This window comes from Penicillium macrosclerotiorum (assembly GCF_028827735.1).
Source record: "Penicillium macrosclerotiorum strain IBT 26536 chromosome Unknown utg000011l_segment0_segment0, whole genome shotgun sequence".
In the NCBI taxonomy this organism is placed as follows: Eukaryota; Fungi; Ascomycota; class Eurotiomycetes; order Eurotiales; family Aspergillaceae; genus Penicillium; species Penicillium macrosclerotiorum.
Window position 1 is genome coordinate 454,537 of NW_026643090.1, and position 15,564 is coordinate 470,100.

Genomic DNA, 15,564 nt, shown 5'->3' on the forward strand with positions numbered 1-15,564 from the left:
CCGGGAAATTTCTCCATATTGAGATTACTGCACTGATCCTGTACATACATACGTTGCATCTTTAGTGTGCTTATCGTGACCCTGTGCAAAGCCTGATTTCTGGATTATACTTGATGATTCATCTTTGTGCATGCCTAGCAGTTATTTTTATCATTTCTCAGACCATATAAAATTTGTTTTTCGGCCATCGCCAATTAGAGCATGTTCTTCATTTGGCTGGCTGGAAGTTAATTTAGGGGCATCTACTGGAAAATCTACTGTTTAAGATCTTTATTGACAGAGTGATTCAGCGTGCTCTATGTCCACAGTATAGATTCTTCCTTGACGCAACCACACTCTGCTAGAGCCTGTAGCATATAACAACGTTATTGTCATGAGAGGATGCTAAATGCTCTGGCATAGGCATGAGGTGGCTCCGTTTGCTAATCATTGCCCATGTAATGCAAGATGTCCATGCCGACCCGACCCCGCCAGCCCAACACATACTTCATGGTCGACACTCGTCAGATGACTCAATGTACAGATATGTTTCAATGTTTCAGTATTTGCTTTTTATTTGCCAAAACAATTGATTTCACACCCAATTTGACCCTCTTGAAGTGCATTGCATTTTCATCTGTTCTAGTTGGCATCGTGGACGAGCTGACTAATGATGGGAGCAGTGCGGGCATTGACATTTCTTAAGGTTACGAGCTTCAATCTCTCACAGTCTGTGATTCAACCCAGGCGTGCCACTATTGACGCAGCTGCATTGATTGTTCTAGAAATCCCGTGCATCCACCGCGTTGACGATGCACATGCATCTCGGTCGCATCAGGCAGCCGAGTTGATTTGCATGTTGATGATAAGCACGCCACCATCTCCCCAAATCTGTGGAACCCCCCGTCCCCCAGATCGCGAGGAGCGGAGCCTCGTGCCCCCCAAAGCATAGTGCCACCCCCCTAAAGCCTTGAATCACCCATTGCACCAGACTGATCCCGGGTGAACAATGGTCTATGGGGGTAAGCCGAGTACTGGATGTTACCTGTGTCGCAAGCGGAAGATCAAGGTAAGAAAAACCCAGTGCGAGGACTGATCAGAAGAGATTGGAGCCTTCATTATTCCTATTTTCTGCCATTACCCTCCATCTGTCGATGATATATCATCTTTTTTCTCTTTTCGAAATTCCATTGCTATGCTAAATCAGCTCTAGTGCGATGAAGGCCGCCCAGAATGCCGAAATTGTGGTGTCTATGGTCGTCCATGTCCAGGCTACCGGCCAGATGCGGTTTTCCGCAATGAGACTCGGAAAGTCGAAAGACAAGCAAAGAAAGATACCAGTTCATCTTCATGCAGCAGTGAGACCCAAAGCACGGCATCCCAATCTCTGTCGGTGGTGGACCGACGGTGGTCAAGTCCCTCGCAAACGTCGGCCTTGACCCTCCATCGCATCGCCGATGCAACCTGGCAAGAGCGAGCTGTCTGCTATTTCTTTGATCAATTCACGATCACGGGCGAAGGAGAGGATGGCATGGGTCACCTCGAGTATCTGCCTCCTCTGTACGCCCGGTGTGGTGAAATCGGCCACCAAAGTGGGGGGTCGCCGTCGGCTTGTCTTCGATGGGCGGTGGATGCCACCGCGCTCATGACATTTGCCAATGTTACACATGCGCCCCCGCTTATAATTAAGGCACGACAAAGTTATGGTAAAGCCATCCATAGCTTGCGGGAGGCATTAGATTCCCCGACCCTCGCGGCTAAGGATGAGACCTTCGCATCTGTGGTTCTTCTCTCGCTGTTCGAAGATATCACAGGCGAACGGAATGGTCTGTTTAGCTCCCATACCGCAGGGTTTGAATTTCTGATGAAATTGCGAGGCGAAAGTCAGCTGGGTCACCAACGGGGCCGTGATATGTTCAACTTTGCCTATGCACATACGGTACGCGTATACTTGTCCCGACAGACTCCAACAAGAAATATGCTGATAGTGCTCCAGTTTGTGGAAATCCTTGCTCTAGGAGATAAACCCCGATACGATATAGACTGGGTGCTGACCCTCCTGGATGAGAATGACCCCATTGAGTCACTCATGCTTGCCGCGTCAAAGCTCAGCCAGCTTTTCCTGTCAATGCAGTCCTCTCCTAGTCCGCCGGACCCAGCGACCGTTGAGTCGTGGATTATCGCCGGCAAGGAATGCGATGTGGAGCTTTCTCAGTGGACTCTTCACCTTCCCGATCGGTGGCTGCCACTAGTCGTCTATTCCGACCAGGGAGAACCCCTGGTTACCTATAACCGTATCTCCAACGCTGTAATATGGAACTATTACCGCGCGGTGCGCGTCATGCTACAGCAGCTTCTTCTCAACCTCAATCGCACCCTCCTCCCCATTATCAAGAAGAATAAACCACCCGGCTATTCGCAGCAACCAGCATCAATACTCAACGATAGCTGCCTCCGGTCCGTTATTCAAGAAATGACTTCAGATGTTTGCCGCAGTATCCCCTTTTCCCTGGGCGATGTCGACAAACTCGGCCGTCCGACTAAACTGAACGATGAAAGCCGGTCGTCCATGCGGGCCGCCCAGGGATACGGCCTTCTTTGGCCACTCTGGTACATCCTTTCTTGCGGTATGCCTACGCCCACCCAGGTGAATCAGATCCGCACCGTGCTGTCACGTATCGGGTCAACCCTCGGCATCAAGCTCGCTCTGATTCTTGCGCGCGAAGCTGAACAAATGCGCGAAGATCCCACTTCGTCTCGGGCCCCCGTCATCGGCCCACCGGGGAAGCAAGAGTTATCTGTATGACATGTAGAATCCATGGGGGTTGGCGGGGGCGTTGTCTCATATGTATGAATTGGAGGGGAATCCTTTGTTAGAACTAGGCTACGATGTGACGATATCAGCATGGAGCGGGGACTGGCGCAATATGTACACACAATAATCATAACTGGTTTTGGGCTTTGTATACAAATTGATTCGATCGCAGTGGAGATTTCGGCGGGCCAACCGGATCTCGTGACGTCATCACTCACGGCGCTTCCTGTAACGAAACACGAAACGTGAAGCTTGAAGCTAGAAACAAGGTCGATGACTGGCTGGGGGCATGCAATCCCAATGGGTTCGGCTCGTCGTTGGGGACCAGGTACATATCTCTCGAACACTTCCTCTTTCGTGGTTGCGGACGTTATTACTGTGAATGGTGATCGACGTCGATAAGCCCCATCTTGCCGGCGTAGCCGTTCCCGTCGGATCCTGGTCCAGAGCCCATTCATAGTCGACGGATAAGCTGCGACTTGTGCACGTCGCATTGTGCACTGACGCCATTCCCTCCTCGTCTTCCACTGCTCCTCTTCTGCTCCTCTTGTCCTGCTTTTCCTGCTTTTCCCTCCCTCCCATACTCTTCGCTTCCTCTTGTTTCTGTCCCTTCAAGTACAATGAATATCCAAGAACGGAAGCTTCCCTTTGGGAAGATCGAGCCCAACTCCGCCAAGTACTTCTACAGCTGTGCTTTTGGTGGAATCATCGGTAAGTCCATGCCATCCTGACGACCTACACGGCTTGAGACTAACCATCGATTTCTGTACGGCGCATAGCTTGTGGTAGGTTCAATCGGTCGGTGCTCATAACTTTCTCGCATTCCAATTGACCCGGTTACTCTTCTAGGACCAACTCATACTGCCGTAACACCATTGGATCTCGTGAAATGTCGTCGCCAGGTCGATCCCAAAATCTACACCTCCAACATTTCTGCATGGCGCTCGATCTTTGCTAAGGAGGGCCTCCGCGGGGTCTTCTTTGGTTGGTCACCCACTTTCTTGGGCTACTCGTTCCAGGGAGCCGGCAAGTACGGTCTCTACGAGTACTTCAAGTACCTTTATGGCGAGAATATGTTCCCGCAGAGCAATCGCACCCTGGTCTTTCTCGGTGCATCGGCCTCCGCTGAGTTCTTCGCCGATATGGCGCTGTGCCCGTTGGAGGCGATCAAGGTCCGCATGCAAACAACATTGCCGCCCTTCGCGAGTACCCTACGTGAGGGATGGAGCCGTATTGTCGCGAAGGAGGGAATGAGTGGTCTGTACAAGGGTCTCTACCCGCTGTGGGCGCGTCAGATCCCCTACACCATGACCAAGTTTGCAACATTTGAGGAGACGGTGAGCATGATCTACAAGACCATGGGTAAGCCAAAGGAAAGCTTTGGCCAGTTGACCCAGACTGGGGTGAGCTTCCTCGGTGGATACATTGCGGGTATTTTCTGCGCCATCGTCAGTCATCCGGCCGATGTCATGGTGAGCAAGTTGAATGCCGATCGAAAGCGTGAGTACCAACCGCCGTGAAGTCCCCCTTAAGTGGAGATCTGACAAGGTCAATACAGCTGGTGAGGGTGCTATGAAAGCTGTCTCGCGGATTTACGGCAACATCGGATTCTCGGGGCTCTGGAATGGTCTGCCCGTCCGTATCGTGATGCTCGGCACCTTGACGGGCTTCCAGTGGTTGATGTGAGTGATCTCCTCCCATCCATGGAGTCTGGACATCTTTCCTAATCCTGAAAACAGCTATGACTCATTCAAGGTCTTCTTGGGCCTTCCCACAACTGGTGGACATTAGATAAAAGAGAAGAAATATACGTAGGATCTCGTTACTAGCGCTTCGGTAGCTTCAATGGAATGCATTCACCGCCTTCGATATATCGGCAGAAACAAATCACGGCGTAGAAACTCAGCACTCCTTCATCTCCTTGCACCCCAGGATTCGGGCCTGGACCGCTCTCTTCGGATTTTCAGATTCTATATACACCAATTTCCTCACTTCGCATCCGCAATCCGCCACTCTACCACCCTTACTCCATCTTCTCGGCCCGGCCTCCTCCCCCTTCCACTCTAATCCAACCGGCCTCCACTGGACCGACATCCTCCGTCCAACGACACACTCAATTCTCAAGAGTAATCTCGGTTCAAACCGCCCGAGCTCTATTTCTCATCCCCTCATTCCCATATTCCTCTCTTATATCATCACAGCCACCCACAATGGAAACCCGCCCGCCAACAACCAATCCCTCTGCGAACCCGCCCAGCGTGGAAATCGCCTACAAGCGCAAATGCGCCGCCCTCAAGAAGCGCCTCGCCGAGGTCGAGGTTGAAAATGACCTCATGCGTACTCGCAATCGGCGCGGCTGGCAGTATATTCAGAAGATGCGCCTCGAGTCCTGCATGCTGCTCGAGCGCCTGTCTAAAGTTACCGGCATGGCCGAGGAAGCACAGTCCGGTGCCGGAGATCCGGAATTGCGCGCCCGTGCTGTAGCCATGTTGTCGAGTGCGTCGACGTTGAACGGCCTCGGGGCTGGGTCATCGCAGGCCGGGAATGGCGGATACCTTGAGGATGATACCGAGGGCAGCTCGGATGAGCAACCTCCCACTGTAAGTAGCTAGGTCATCCAGAGCTTTTTCTTGGCGGTGCAGGATCGTGTTTGTCTCGGACTGAAGGCTGCATCGAGCCCCATTCTGTTCTGTGATGTGGGCATATTGTTTGCCTTTACAACGCCGCCCGTTTTCTTTTCCGGATTACGTCTGATTCGATCTGATGGAACTAACCGTTAGCTCGAATGTTAGCCCGAAGAACGCCCGCTCCGAGTCAAACGCTCGCGCAAGTCCAATGTCAATGTCGAGGCTGCTGACGAAGATACGCCCGGGCAAGAGAACGCCGCCGAGAATGCCGCTGAGACTGCTGCCGAGAACGCAGACCGCGATGCCGACAGCTCCTCGCTCCCGCGTCTCGCGCCAGCCCCGAGCCAGCAAGATCTTACGTCCTCGTTCCGTGTGCAGGCCGACAGCAATGGAGCCGGTCATGAAGGCGAGGACACGCCTGCCAATGGCGAGAATCGAGAAGAGAAGGACCAGACGCAGGCCAGCGAAACAGGTGCCGATTCCGGGACCACGCCCATGGATGTGGATGCGAAAGAGCCCAAGGAAGAGGCACAAGGGTGAGCGCGTCAGCCTTTATACCTCTCAGCCTTGGAATCCATGTTTTTCTTCTTCTCTACCTCCCCTTCTGCTGGTGTAGGGCTTTTTCTTTTTCTTTTCATTTTCATTTTTCTTTGAAAACGGGAGGTTTGTCCCCTCTCTTCTTTTCTATTTGTTTTTCCTTGGGTCTTCCTTTCATATAGCGCTGGTTATGGATTTTCGCCGTTGACTGATGGCCAACTTTACCCTCTGCCTTTCCTACTCCGCATGTCCAGTACTTGCAAGGCTGCCTAACAGGGGAGGGGGTTTCTGGGATGTGGGGTTCTTTTTTTTATCAAGCACATGTGTCTACTAATTATGAATCAAAGTCAAACAAACTCGAGTAAGATCAAGTCATTTCAGATCCCAGATCGTTGTCTCTAGTAAACTAGGCCGGGTTCATTCAATGGTCAAGAAAAACAGTAGACATGTCCAAGTTTCGGATATACGAGGAGCGGCATATGAGTAGAGATGGTGATATACAGGAATCGGAGTACCGATCTCCACAAGCCTCCTCCGCGTTGCCCATATGGAAATCCATGAAATCATATTGTTAAAAATGCTGCTAGGAAGCATTGGGGGGCGGGGGGTTTAAGTAAAATGGTTGCGCTATGAGAGAAACTACGAGACGTCATGGAATAGAATCCATGCATGCTAACACATCACATGGGTGTACGTATATTTCACCCTAGCTTAATATTTACTGTGGATTAGTACTAGAGTTGTTTTTCTCCTGCTGCTCCTCATCTTGGATCTCGTCAAACTACATGTGTCTCTCCTCTTCCTACTGCTCAGACTCCTGCTAGGTCAGTCGGTAGGCGCAGGGGGAAGCAGTAGAGTATAAGCGTTCTCCACTGTACACCACTCTTCAAACTCGTCGAGTTCTGTCTAGAGATACATACCACATACTCGATTGTATGTGGCTAGGCGAAGGCCTAGTGACGATATGATTGTAATGTCAATAATACATGAAGTGTCCATTGGCCAGATCTCCCCCCTCCCCCCCCCCCCATTTGTGACTTCCACTGCTTTTCAGCTCCCGGCCTAAGACACCTAGAAAGAAGGCAATTATCTGGAGACGAACCACTTGGGATCAAATTGAATCATCAAAAGCTATTGAGGTATTGCATTCATCGATGTATGAACATGGTGAGCTATACAAATCAAGACAAGCGCCCTAGCTCCGGTCGCTTGTCAGATAAGGAAACAAAATCAAAAAGCACCTAACTCCGAGGCCCCCAGGTAAGTAGACGACAGACAAAGGATTATTGTAGTAAAATGGAGCCCCCATCTTTTTCATGTACAGAAAGACAGCTCTGGGGGAGGAGTGGTGCTTGCAATGCATGTGTAGCAACGAGGTAATGTTGGGAATTGGGTAGTCTCATGATAGGCGTTCTGTTGTGGAAGGATAGGGTAACGCCTTGGCAGATGCGGTGAGAACTGTTTTCCAAGGACATCTCCGGCGGGTCGGGTCATCGAAGAGGGTTGTTGGTTACGGGAAGGTCGGTGCTTGTTTCATATCAGAGGTTTGCTTTGTGTGATGTTTGTGCAAGCCAAGCAGGTTTAGATAGGCGCCATGTCACACATTCGGAGATCGACCTGTAAAAGCGGTGCATGTGTTTTTTTCTGTTGTTTCTACACAATTGGAACTATGTCCGAATGGGTGTGATGGGTGCTTAGTCGACACCGGCGTAGAGGTCGACCACGATATTGATGGCAGCGACCAAAATCTCCGCTGCGATCAGCACGATGACTAGATTCCAAGTTAGCGTGTTGATTCAAAATCAATAACATTCCTTCCGGGAACAATTACCAATCCATTCAAGGTATTCTCCGTGCCGATGGGTCAACTGGTCCTTCAGTACAGCAAGAAGATCCGCAATGACATCCAGTCGCTCGGTGAGCAGACTGACTCGCTGATCCATCTCCAAATAGCTTCGGACGGCTTGATATACTGGCTCCAGCTGAGGTTCTGCCCAGAAAAGCTCCGGGCTGTCAAGGACAGAACCTTGCAAGTGGATGTTGATTCGCAGGATGAATAATTCTCCAATCTGCATGTTGATTTGCCGCCGCGTAAGATTCACACTTCCAGTCTGTGCGATCTGAGCTGGAAGTGGCGCAGTATCTGTGATTGTCTCCGAGACAAGATCCTCGAAGAGCGAAGTCTTCACTGATTGAGCCAGCGCATGTGAGATTGCAAGTTTGATCATATGGTTGCGGGGTTCGCGGAGAGAGATAAAATCGTTGTAGATTCGCGCCTGATACTCGCGCGCATAGTAGAAATTGAAGTTCTCTATTTGGGTATCGTCGGGGCTTAAAATCGAAGACGCAAACTTCGATATATCAGACAAGAAACGCGATTCTTGTGCAGGCGTCATTCCCCAGATGACAACGGTGCCATAATCGAAAAGAAAAACTTCAGGTGTATGGATTGTAGTGTCGATGTCAAAGGCGTCATCTGCTTGCTGAGTGGAAACAGCATGTTCCGAACTGGCTTCAGTCGCATGGCCGGGTTCATCATGGAAGTCGATGAGATCTTCTCGGCGAGATTTCGTATTATCCTCCACCTCCACTGCACTGTCGGAGTATCTGCGTTCACTGGGTCGTCTCTCATGATGGCCATTTCCCGGGGGTCCGGGGAATATCCGGCTAGTCTTTTGCTTTTCCTCGAATTGGTAGTCAAAGGGAGAGTAGACACACTCGTCAAAAAGCTTGGGATTCGCGCCACGAGTTTTGGATCGGGATTTAAGGAACTTGATCACGCCTTCCAGCCGATAGGAGTTTGCCGTACAATATGCAGTGACTCGAGGGATACGATCGCGGTCGGCCTTGCCCAGGCGAGCAGCGTGACTTCGCGCTGCGGGCTCTTTGATGCGGGTAATCTGGGAATAGACGTCTCGCGGGAAATCTCCATCCACTTCTTCATCTTCTTCCTCTGCCCGTTCAGGATCGGGAAGCAGCTTAAGCTTCTGTGCTTTCTTAGTGGTCCGCTGTGGTCCGATTTTAGACACGGCTGCTGTGTTCGGTGGGGCGGTCAAGGGAGCACCATGACTGTTGCGGCGACGGAGCTTGCTGTTCAGGGCGGACAGCATGGGCTGGCTTCCTGGACGGTAGTGCCCACCTGGGGCATTGATATTCTGAACAGGGGGAGAGCCTGTTTGTAACGGACGAAAGGTCGGATCGGAGGCCGTGGTGCCGCCGTAGGTGCTGATCGTTGTGAGCGGATTGAAGGTCACCGACCGTGAGGCCCGCGACGACCGCGGTGACTGCGGCTGGGGTAACAGCGGGGAATCTTCTGCAACAGAAGCCATTGTCGAAAAACAGGCGACTAGAGCGCCGATGAGAATTGAAGAAACACGGTGGGAAAAGTCGAGCTCTTCCAAGGCCGGAGCTTCGCACGTGCGGTCCCCACTTGATTATTAACAGGCTTGGGAGCTGCGGTGCCGTTGAAGTGATGACGACGGTTCGGGGGCTGGTTTCTCAGTCACCGGCTATGCACATTGCGCCCCCGGAGAGGCTTGACGTTGGAGCTATTCTAGAGGATGATACGCCCATAGGCTTTGGCTCAAATGGGACCATAATAGAGTACACCTTGGAGACTTTGTACCTGTATGGGGGCTTCTATCCCGATAGAAATCACACCACCACCGCCCATACGGGATTGAACCCCTCAAAGTTGCCTCACAAGGTAACAAGCCGGCCCATTCTCGCCGACCAGATATGTCTACTTCAATTCACCAATGTATGGTATTCAATGTCTCTTTTTTTAGATTTTGGCTACTCTTCCTTCAGTGGGAACAGAATATGTATGCACCGATCAGTAGGACAACTCACATCCTCTTCACCGCTTCTATAGAAGATATGAAGAAAGAAAGAAAGCCATCAAAGTCATTCAAATTCCATTTAGACAAGCAGTGGTAAAGGAGGTTTCTCAACCTGGGTATCAATTCATGCTCACACAAGAGCACGTACATACAACACCTCCCTCTTGCAGATCAAAGTGTTATACATACAAGTACAGGTACAGGTAGCACAGGCAGATTCACTGGATAGGGGTTGCCCTAGCAAGCAAACACTCTATCTCCATCAAAGACCCGCAAGGATGAAAGCAAGAGGGGGAAGCTCCAGCAAGGGACAAAAAAAGGGAGAGGAAGCCATGAACAAGCGACCCAAAGAGCAAAAAAAAAAGAAAAGAAAACGATATGTATATGCACCCGCTTCCAGACACCACATAAACCAAATCAAATAAACAGTCCTGCCTTAGACTCCGTATACATCCCAAATAGATGCAAAAGGCTCCAAAGTGTATAGTCATGGTCTCTTGGGAGAGACGAAAAATATTGTCAAAGAGAAGATAAAAAAAAAATGCGAGAGGTTCGTTCCACGTGGGGATCAGAGTCTCCCTCTTCATTCCCGTGCGTGGCCATGTCGTACCACCAGAGGTAGAAGAAGGGACAGGGACGTTGGTGAGGAGTTTGATAGTCCCAGGTCTAAAGTGCGGTAATGATATCCCCTTCCCCGCGTGGGCCGTGGGGAAGATGAGGATGAGAGCTCCCGCAAGTGGGGCCAAGCGTTGGGTCATGAGGGCTTCCGGGCCTTGCACAGCCAAGTCTGCCACCATTTGCAGACACCGAGTACAGCAGCACGACCATCATCTTTCCGCTCGGTGCCGTCCGGGTTACCCATCACCATGGCAAAGACCCAGAATGAGGCCGCCGTCCAGGCGCAGAGAAGGATGGCGATACTGAGGAGTGGGGAAAGAATTAAGATCAGAATGGATGCGCCGACGGCATAACACCTGGTCAGATCACCGAGGGGTGGAGACTGATCGGACTCGAGGTCGGCATGGATCCATTGGGTTGAGGAGGACCGTTCCGCTGCTGGCGGCCGCAGGTGCACGAGGCGCTCGTGGGTGTGCAAAGCTGGCGCTAGGAGATCACATAGTTGGGATTTGAGGGATGTGTTGCGAAGATATGGGGTAGGCGGGCAGAGACGGAGAGGAGAAATCAGGAGAGCGAATATCAAGGCACAACATGTATAGATGCAGGCCGCAAATGAGTAAATGGGGACCGGGACAGAGAGGCGGAACTATAGCAAGATTTGTGAGCACGGCCTCTCGTTTGACCCCCCGACCCCCGCGGGGGAGGGGGGACATCACCGCTTCCAAAGGTTTAATACATACAATCATGAGCAACGCATCCTGGCTCTCCACGGCGGGAACCTCAGGGACGGCACTTCGCTTGTGTGCACGAATGGTACCCGAGTGCTCAGCCGACATCAACGAGGGCCGGTCCGTCCAGCTGCCGGGGGAACGTTCTTCTTTATGGACGATGCCACCAGAGGCCACGATCCTCGTAGCGGTCGAGTCCTCGTCCATTCGGGAGACACGGTGGGGTGTTTCCGGAGAATAGGTATGGGAGCCCCGGGTCGAGGAGCGTGGGCTCACTGGGACGCCCGGGCTGTCGTTGGAGGGGCGCCGAGGGGCTGGATGGCTCGGCTGGGGAGGATCTAGAGATCGACGAGGCAGAGGAGCGAGGATCGACTGGCGAGCCGCGGCGCCGAGGGAGTCCTGGGCCTGGTGATAGGCAGGACTATATGACATCTCCGGCGGCCGCATGGTGAGCTGGGGTGGAGAGGACGGACGAGCAGGACCAGCAGTAGTACGAGGCAGAAGGCCAGACGAAGGTGATACAGGGCGCACAGAGGGCGGCTTCTGGCTCTATAGGGCTCATTCCATGGCTTTTCCCCGGGTCCTAGGGTCTCAACCAGGCTGCTCTCCTAAAAGGGGTGTGGAGGGCGGTGCGCAGAGAAACGGAGGGAGAAATCGATGGGACTCCAGCTGGCGTTTTCACCGTAAGAGGGAGGGGAGGAAGGGCGGAAAGGGCACCAGACTTATAAGACGGAGAACCGCGCAGCGGAAGAGCCAGGGAAAAGGCCATGGCAGCGGAGGAGCATCTCCCAACTGTTTGCAGGTCTCATGCCAAGGCGCCCAGGTGCCGAGCCCTTGGCATTGCGAGACTCCAACCAAGCGCGGCCAATGTATTGTATATAGTCTGGAGGGGATCGGGAGCCTATCCACTCTGCTGGCCCTCACCACCCTCTCCTCCGTCTGTGGAGGCAATTGATCTTCTCCGCGACCCGGGAGTATATGGGTTTTGTGCAGAATTGCAGATCAGGTCTGTGACCAGACAGGTTGGACAAAGCCTGTCCCACCACGGGTTTACGATATTTTACCTCTTTCACCTCTTTTACCACTGGCGCCAAGCCGCCAAGCCGCAGCATCGGTGACGAGCCGCCTGTCGGGATGTTGATTGGTCTAATTCGGAGCGATCCGCAACCGGCGACTGCTTGGCACGCGCGCTGTGTATCACGGTACCGCACGTGACCGCCGAGCGAGGCCTCGGACGAGTCCTCTTAGGCCCGAGCTCGACAGCGTCAACTCGGGAATGGGACACTCGACAGGGACTTGATGGAGGCTTGACGGGGCCTTGATGGGCCGGAGGTCACCATCGAGGCAGGGGCGACCCATGTCTATTTCACCCTTATCCCCATCCTGTGATGCGGATTCTCGGCGGGTTCGAATGCAGGCAACAAGCGTCAGAAGCAGAAAACCTTTGACCTTCTCCTATTCAGCCTCGGGGTGCCGTCAATGCCGAGCCTGCCCAGACGCCGAGAGAACAAACAAAAAAAAACCATCCACCCCGCTCTCTCGTCGCATGACGATGTTTGGGGATTTCAATATCTATTAGGTAACTGGCTGCAATAGTCGAAATGAACATTCCTGGGCATGCAGCGTCTCTCATTCTTGTGAAAGGATGCCCAGCGCGTTATTAAGGGAAGTCGAGGGAAGTCGAGGGAAGTCTTGTGTCAACGACGGACTTCAAGGATAGGATCCGCGATCATCACAGAACAAGAACGCCGGGTTCTCGCCAGAGAAGGGGCGCCAGAGAACAGTAGCATCCGCATGGTAGTGAATGCACATTTAATCTCCCGGGGTTTATGCATCAATAGATAAGGGATGAAACCATGCAGTCGACCATCTATTTATACATCGTGCAGATATGCATATAGCTGCATCCAGCTTCGACTTCCCGTCTCTTCACTATCAACCCAAAGCTGTATAACGGTAGCCTTCCATCCCCTGGTCGGCCAATTTGATCCTTCGGGCGAGCATGTCAGGTCGTGATCTTGGCTTCCCCCCCCTCTCCTCCCCCTCTGTTCCGCTGCCCAGACTTGCCGGTGAGTCCATCGTCGACCAGCCGCCAGTCAGCAGGGTCTTCTGATCGGGTCTGACTACCAGACCTGTCGTGTCTGGTTGGATGCACCCTTGAGCTGGATCGGAACCGTGGCGTCCCAAGAAATTCAATCCGCCTCTGGGCCACACTCCGGGGTGCTCGGCGCCTGCCAACGCAATTTCTTCCCCTCGAGGGGGACCCTTGGCTGGGCGGTCTGAGCCGTGGCTTGCGTGGCTTTGGGGCTGGGCATTCTCTCTCTCTCGGATCCTGAAACTTCAGGGTGCTGAGACGTCCGCATCCCACGGAAAGGGTCTTTCCCTGGCTGGCGTTCTCGGGACCCTGTCAATTACCTCACTAATTAAATAGTCAGTTCACATGAGTGAGTTGCTTATTCCAAAGTGGGTTATCTCGGCCGAGGGAAGGTATCTGGACTATGACCCCATATAAGCGTATCTTCCGCGTTGTCGTGCCAATTCGCGTCGATCCCCATTTATCAGATACTTGCCTCGGGAGAGAACTTCACTCCGATAGCCCGTGAATCGATCGGTAACTGCCAGCACGTAATGACAGGATGCATAGCATGATGTGTGCTGTTGATTTGTCACCCTTTCTTGTCCCTCGGGATTTTATCTTCGTCGTGGAGAGTTCTGTTCCGTGGGCGTAGACAAATCATCTTCATGCACAATGCCGTACATTTTGGCAGGCTGCAGAGAGAAAAGCCTAGGTAGATCCACCTGTATCAGTTGGATTTCTCAAAAGCAATGACAGAGGGTTAAAGTACTCGAGCCTGCTCCATTTGTGGTCCTCGTCAATTCACCTGAGATGATTCAATTCTTCTACCTCAAATCTTGCCTTGGTTCTGTTTTTCCTCTGCTGACTCCTAATTCAGTCATATCATTCTAAGTATGCATTGTCATACAAGTATCAGGCTCCATTGAAAGGGCCCCGAAGAGATCTAAAGGGATCTAGTCAAATGGGTCTCTTTCCAACCAAAATAGAAATCTGGCATTGATGGCACCCGCGACCAAACGCAATCATTCCCGGTCAGACACCTATGCTCTTTTGCGCAGACTCGGTAGCTCAGCACAAAGATTGTACTGGAAAGCGATTCGCGACCAATGAAGCGATCAAGGCTTTTCCGAACCGATCGAAGGCAGCATTAGAGCCCGTTCAGCTTGATTCTCAGGATCGTAGTCCCCAATGGTCGCACGGGGTTCATCTAATTCGCACCATTGCGCCTTCTGTTCCATCGTCTCTCTTCTGTCTCCTTCTCTTCTCGAGGGTCAAGCTTGCTGCGAGTATTCCACTACAGTATCTATTCTTTTGATATCGATCTCGTCCACTCTAGCATGGAGCTTTTCACTTATCGAAGAATACAGACCCACACTTTTACCGGCCAAGATCCTACACGAAAAGAGATCGCCGGCTTATGTATGCATGTAACTGCCTCCATACAGTGTCTCGAGTGTCTGACCACGAACACGATAATGCGCTATGGATGAGGGTGGGGGGAGATGGTCATTCAGCCAGAACCAAGACTGATGCATCATCCATCGCCCTGACAAGCTATACAGATTAGTATGAGAAAGACTGATCTGCCAATCAGTAGGTGTTTTGGCAACACAAGAGCCATCTGTGGTAGAGCCTTCCATGCCTAGTAATTTTGAAGATTTTCAAGGCTATTTCAGCTTCTGTGATCCCTCAGAACGAGTCGGTCATCGCAGCTTTCTGAATGAGATTCTACCAAGTCATTCATGTTCGCTATTCCTTTCATTTGGTTGAAGGAACGCCCGAGGACCAAAAGAGTGCGAGAGTCGCTATCCCGATTAATTGAAACCGTTCAAGAAACCAAGTCAGATATGTGCCGTCATGGAAGCCCAGACCCCCTTCAGGTCCTGATATCAAGCGAGATAGCTGAATTTGGAACGTTCAATTCTCATCTCGGTAAGTGAACAAGGCAGCAGGAAGAGATGAGGCTATTCAGTATGGAAGGGGGCTCTATGTACTATCTACTCTAGAAGGATACCTATACACACTCTTCAAGTTGAGAGTTGTCGATCAAATCGAATATTCCCATCTACCAGCTTCTCTACTCAACCAACTTGATTCAGTTCCTGCCGAGCTCAATAAAGTGATGCTTCGATGTAGCCTACACCACGGTTGGATTATGACCAGAATTAAAATAACAAAACAAGATCAACCATAACGAGAAGACCCGCCTTTCCATTTCTATCCTCACCCTACGTTCATAAAACCGATCCTGCCAATCGGGCATAGAGCATTCTAGCCAAGCAACCTCCCCTTTCGGCCGGTCCCAAACCCTCCCAATGCATAGGGTTCACCACATTTGACC

The 15,564-nt window shown here is 51.8% G+C and overlaps 5 protein-coding genes across 5 annotated transcripts; 3 read left to right on the plus strand and 2 right to left on the minus strand.

The window, feature by feature from the left end:
- Positions 1-988: 988 nt before the first annotated feature.
- Positions 989-2,785, plus strand: N7462_011131 (putative C6 transcription factor; the record flags this gene model as incomplete). The annotated part of the gene is made up of 3 exons (XM_057082845.1): positions 989-1,048; positions 1,193-1,918; positions 1,976-2,785. 3 exons carry the CDS (start codon positions 989-991, stop codon positions 2,783-2,785), a joined length of 1,596 nt encoding a protein of 531 aa, XP_056928200.1.
- Positions 2,786-3,414: 629 nt separating this feature from the next.
- N7462_011132 (putative mitochondrial phosphate transporter Pic2) lies at positions 3,415-4,585 on the plus strand (the record flags this gene model as incomplete). The annotated part of the gene is made up of 4 exons (XM_057082846.1): positions 3,415-3,505; positions 3,644-4,294; positions 4,353-4,476; positions 4,534-4,585. The coding sequence occupies 4 exons, from the start codon at positions 3,415-3,417 to the stop codon at positions 4,583-4,585; spliced, it is 918 nt and encodes a 305-aa protein (XP_056928201.1).
- A 419-nt stretch (positions 4,586-5,004) lies between these two features.
- N7462_011133 (uncharacterized protein) lies at positions 5,005-5,961 on the plus strand (the record flags this gene model as incomplete). The annotated part of the gene is made up of 2 exons (XM_057082847.1): positions 5,005-5,394; positions 5,587-5,961. The coding sequence occupies 2 exons, from the start codon at positions 5,005-5,007 to the stop codon at positions 5,959-5,961; spliced, it is 765 nt and encodes a 254-aa protein (XP_056928202.1).
- Positions 5,962-7,652: 1,691 nt separating this feature from the next.
- Positions 7,653-9,287, minus strand: N7462_011134 (YagE family protein; the record flags this gene model as incomplete). The annotated part of the gene is made up of 2 exons (XM_057082848.1): positions 7,653-7,729; positions 7,790-9,287. 2 exons carry the CDS (start codon positions 9,285-9,287, stop codon positions 7,653-7,655), a joined length of 1,575 nt encoding a protein of 524 aa, XP_056928203.1.
- Positions 9,288-10,554: 1,267 nt separating this feature from the next.
- Positions 10,555-11,593, minus strand: N7462_011135 (uncharacterized protein; the record flags this gene model as incomplete). The annotated part of the gene is made up of 2 exons (XM_057082849.1): positions 10,555-11,064; positions 11,159-11,593. 2 exons carry the CDS (start codon positions 11,591-11,593, stop codon positions 10,555-10,557), a joined length of 945 nt encoding a protein of 314 aa, XP_056928204.1.
- Positions 11,594-15,564: the final 3,971 nt, after the last annotated feature.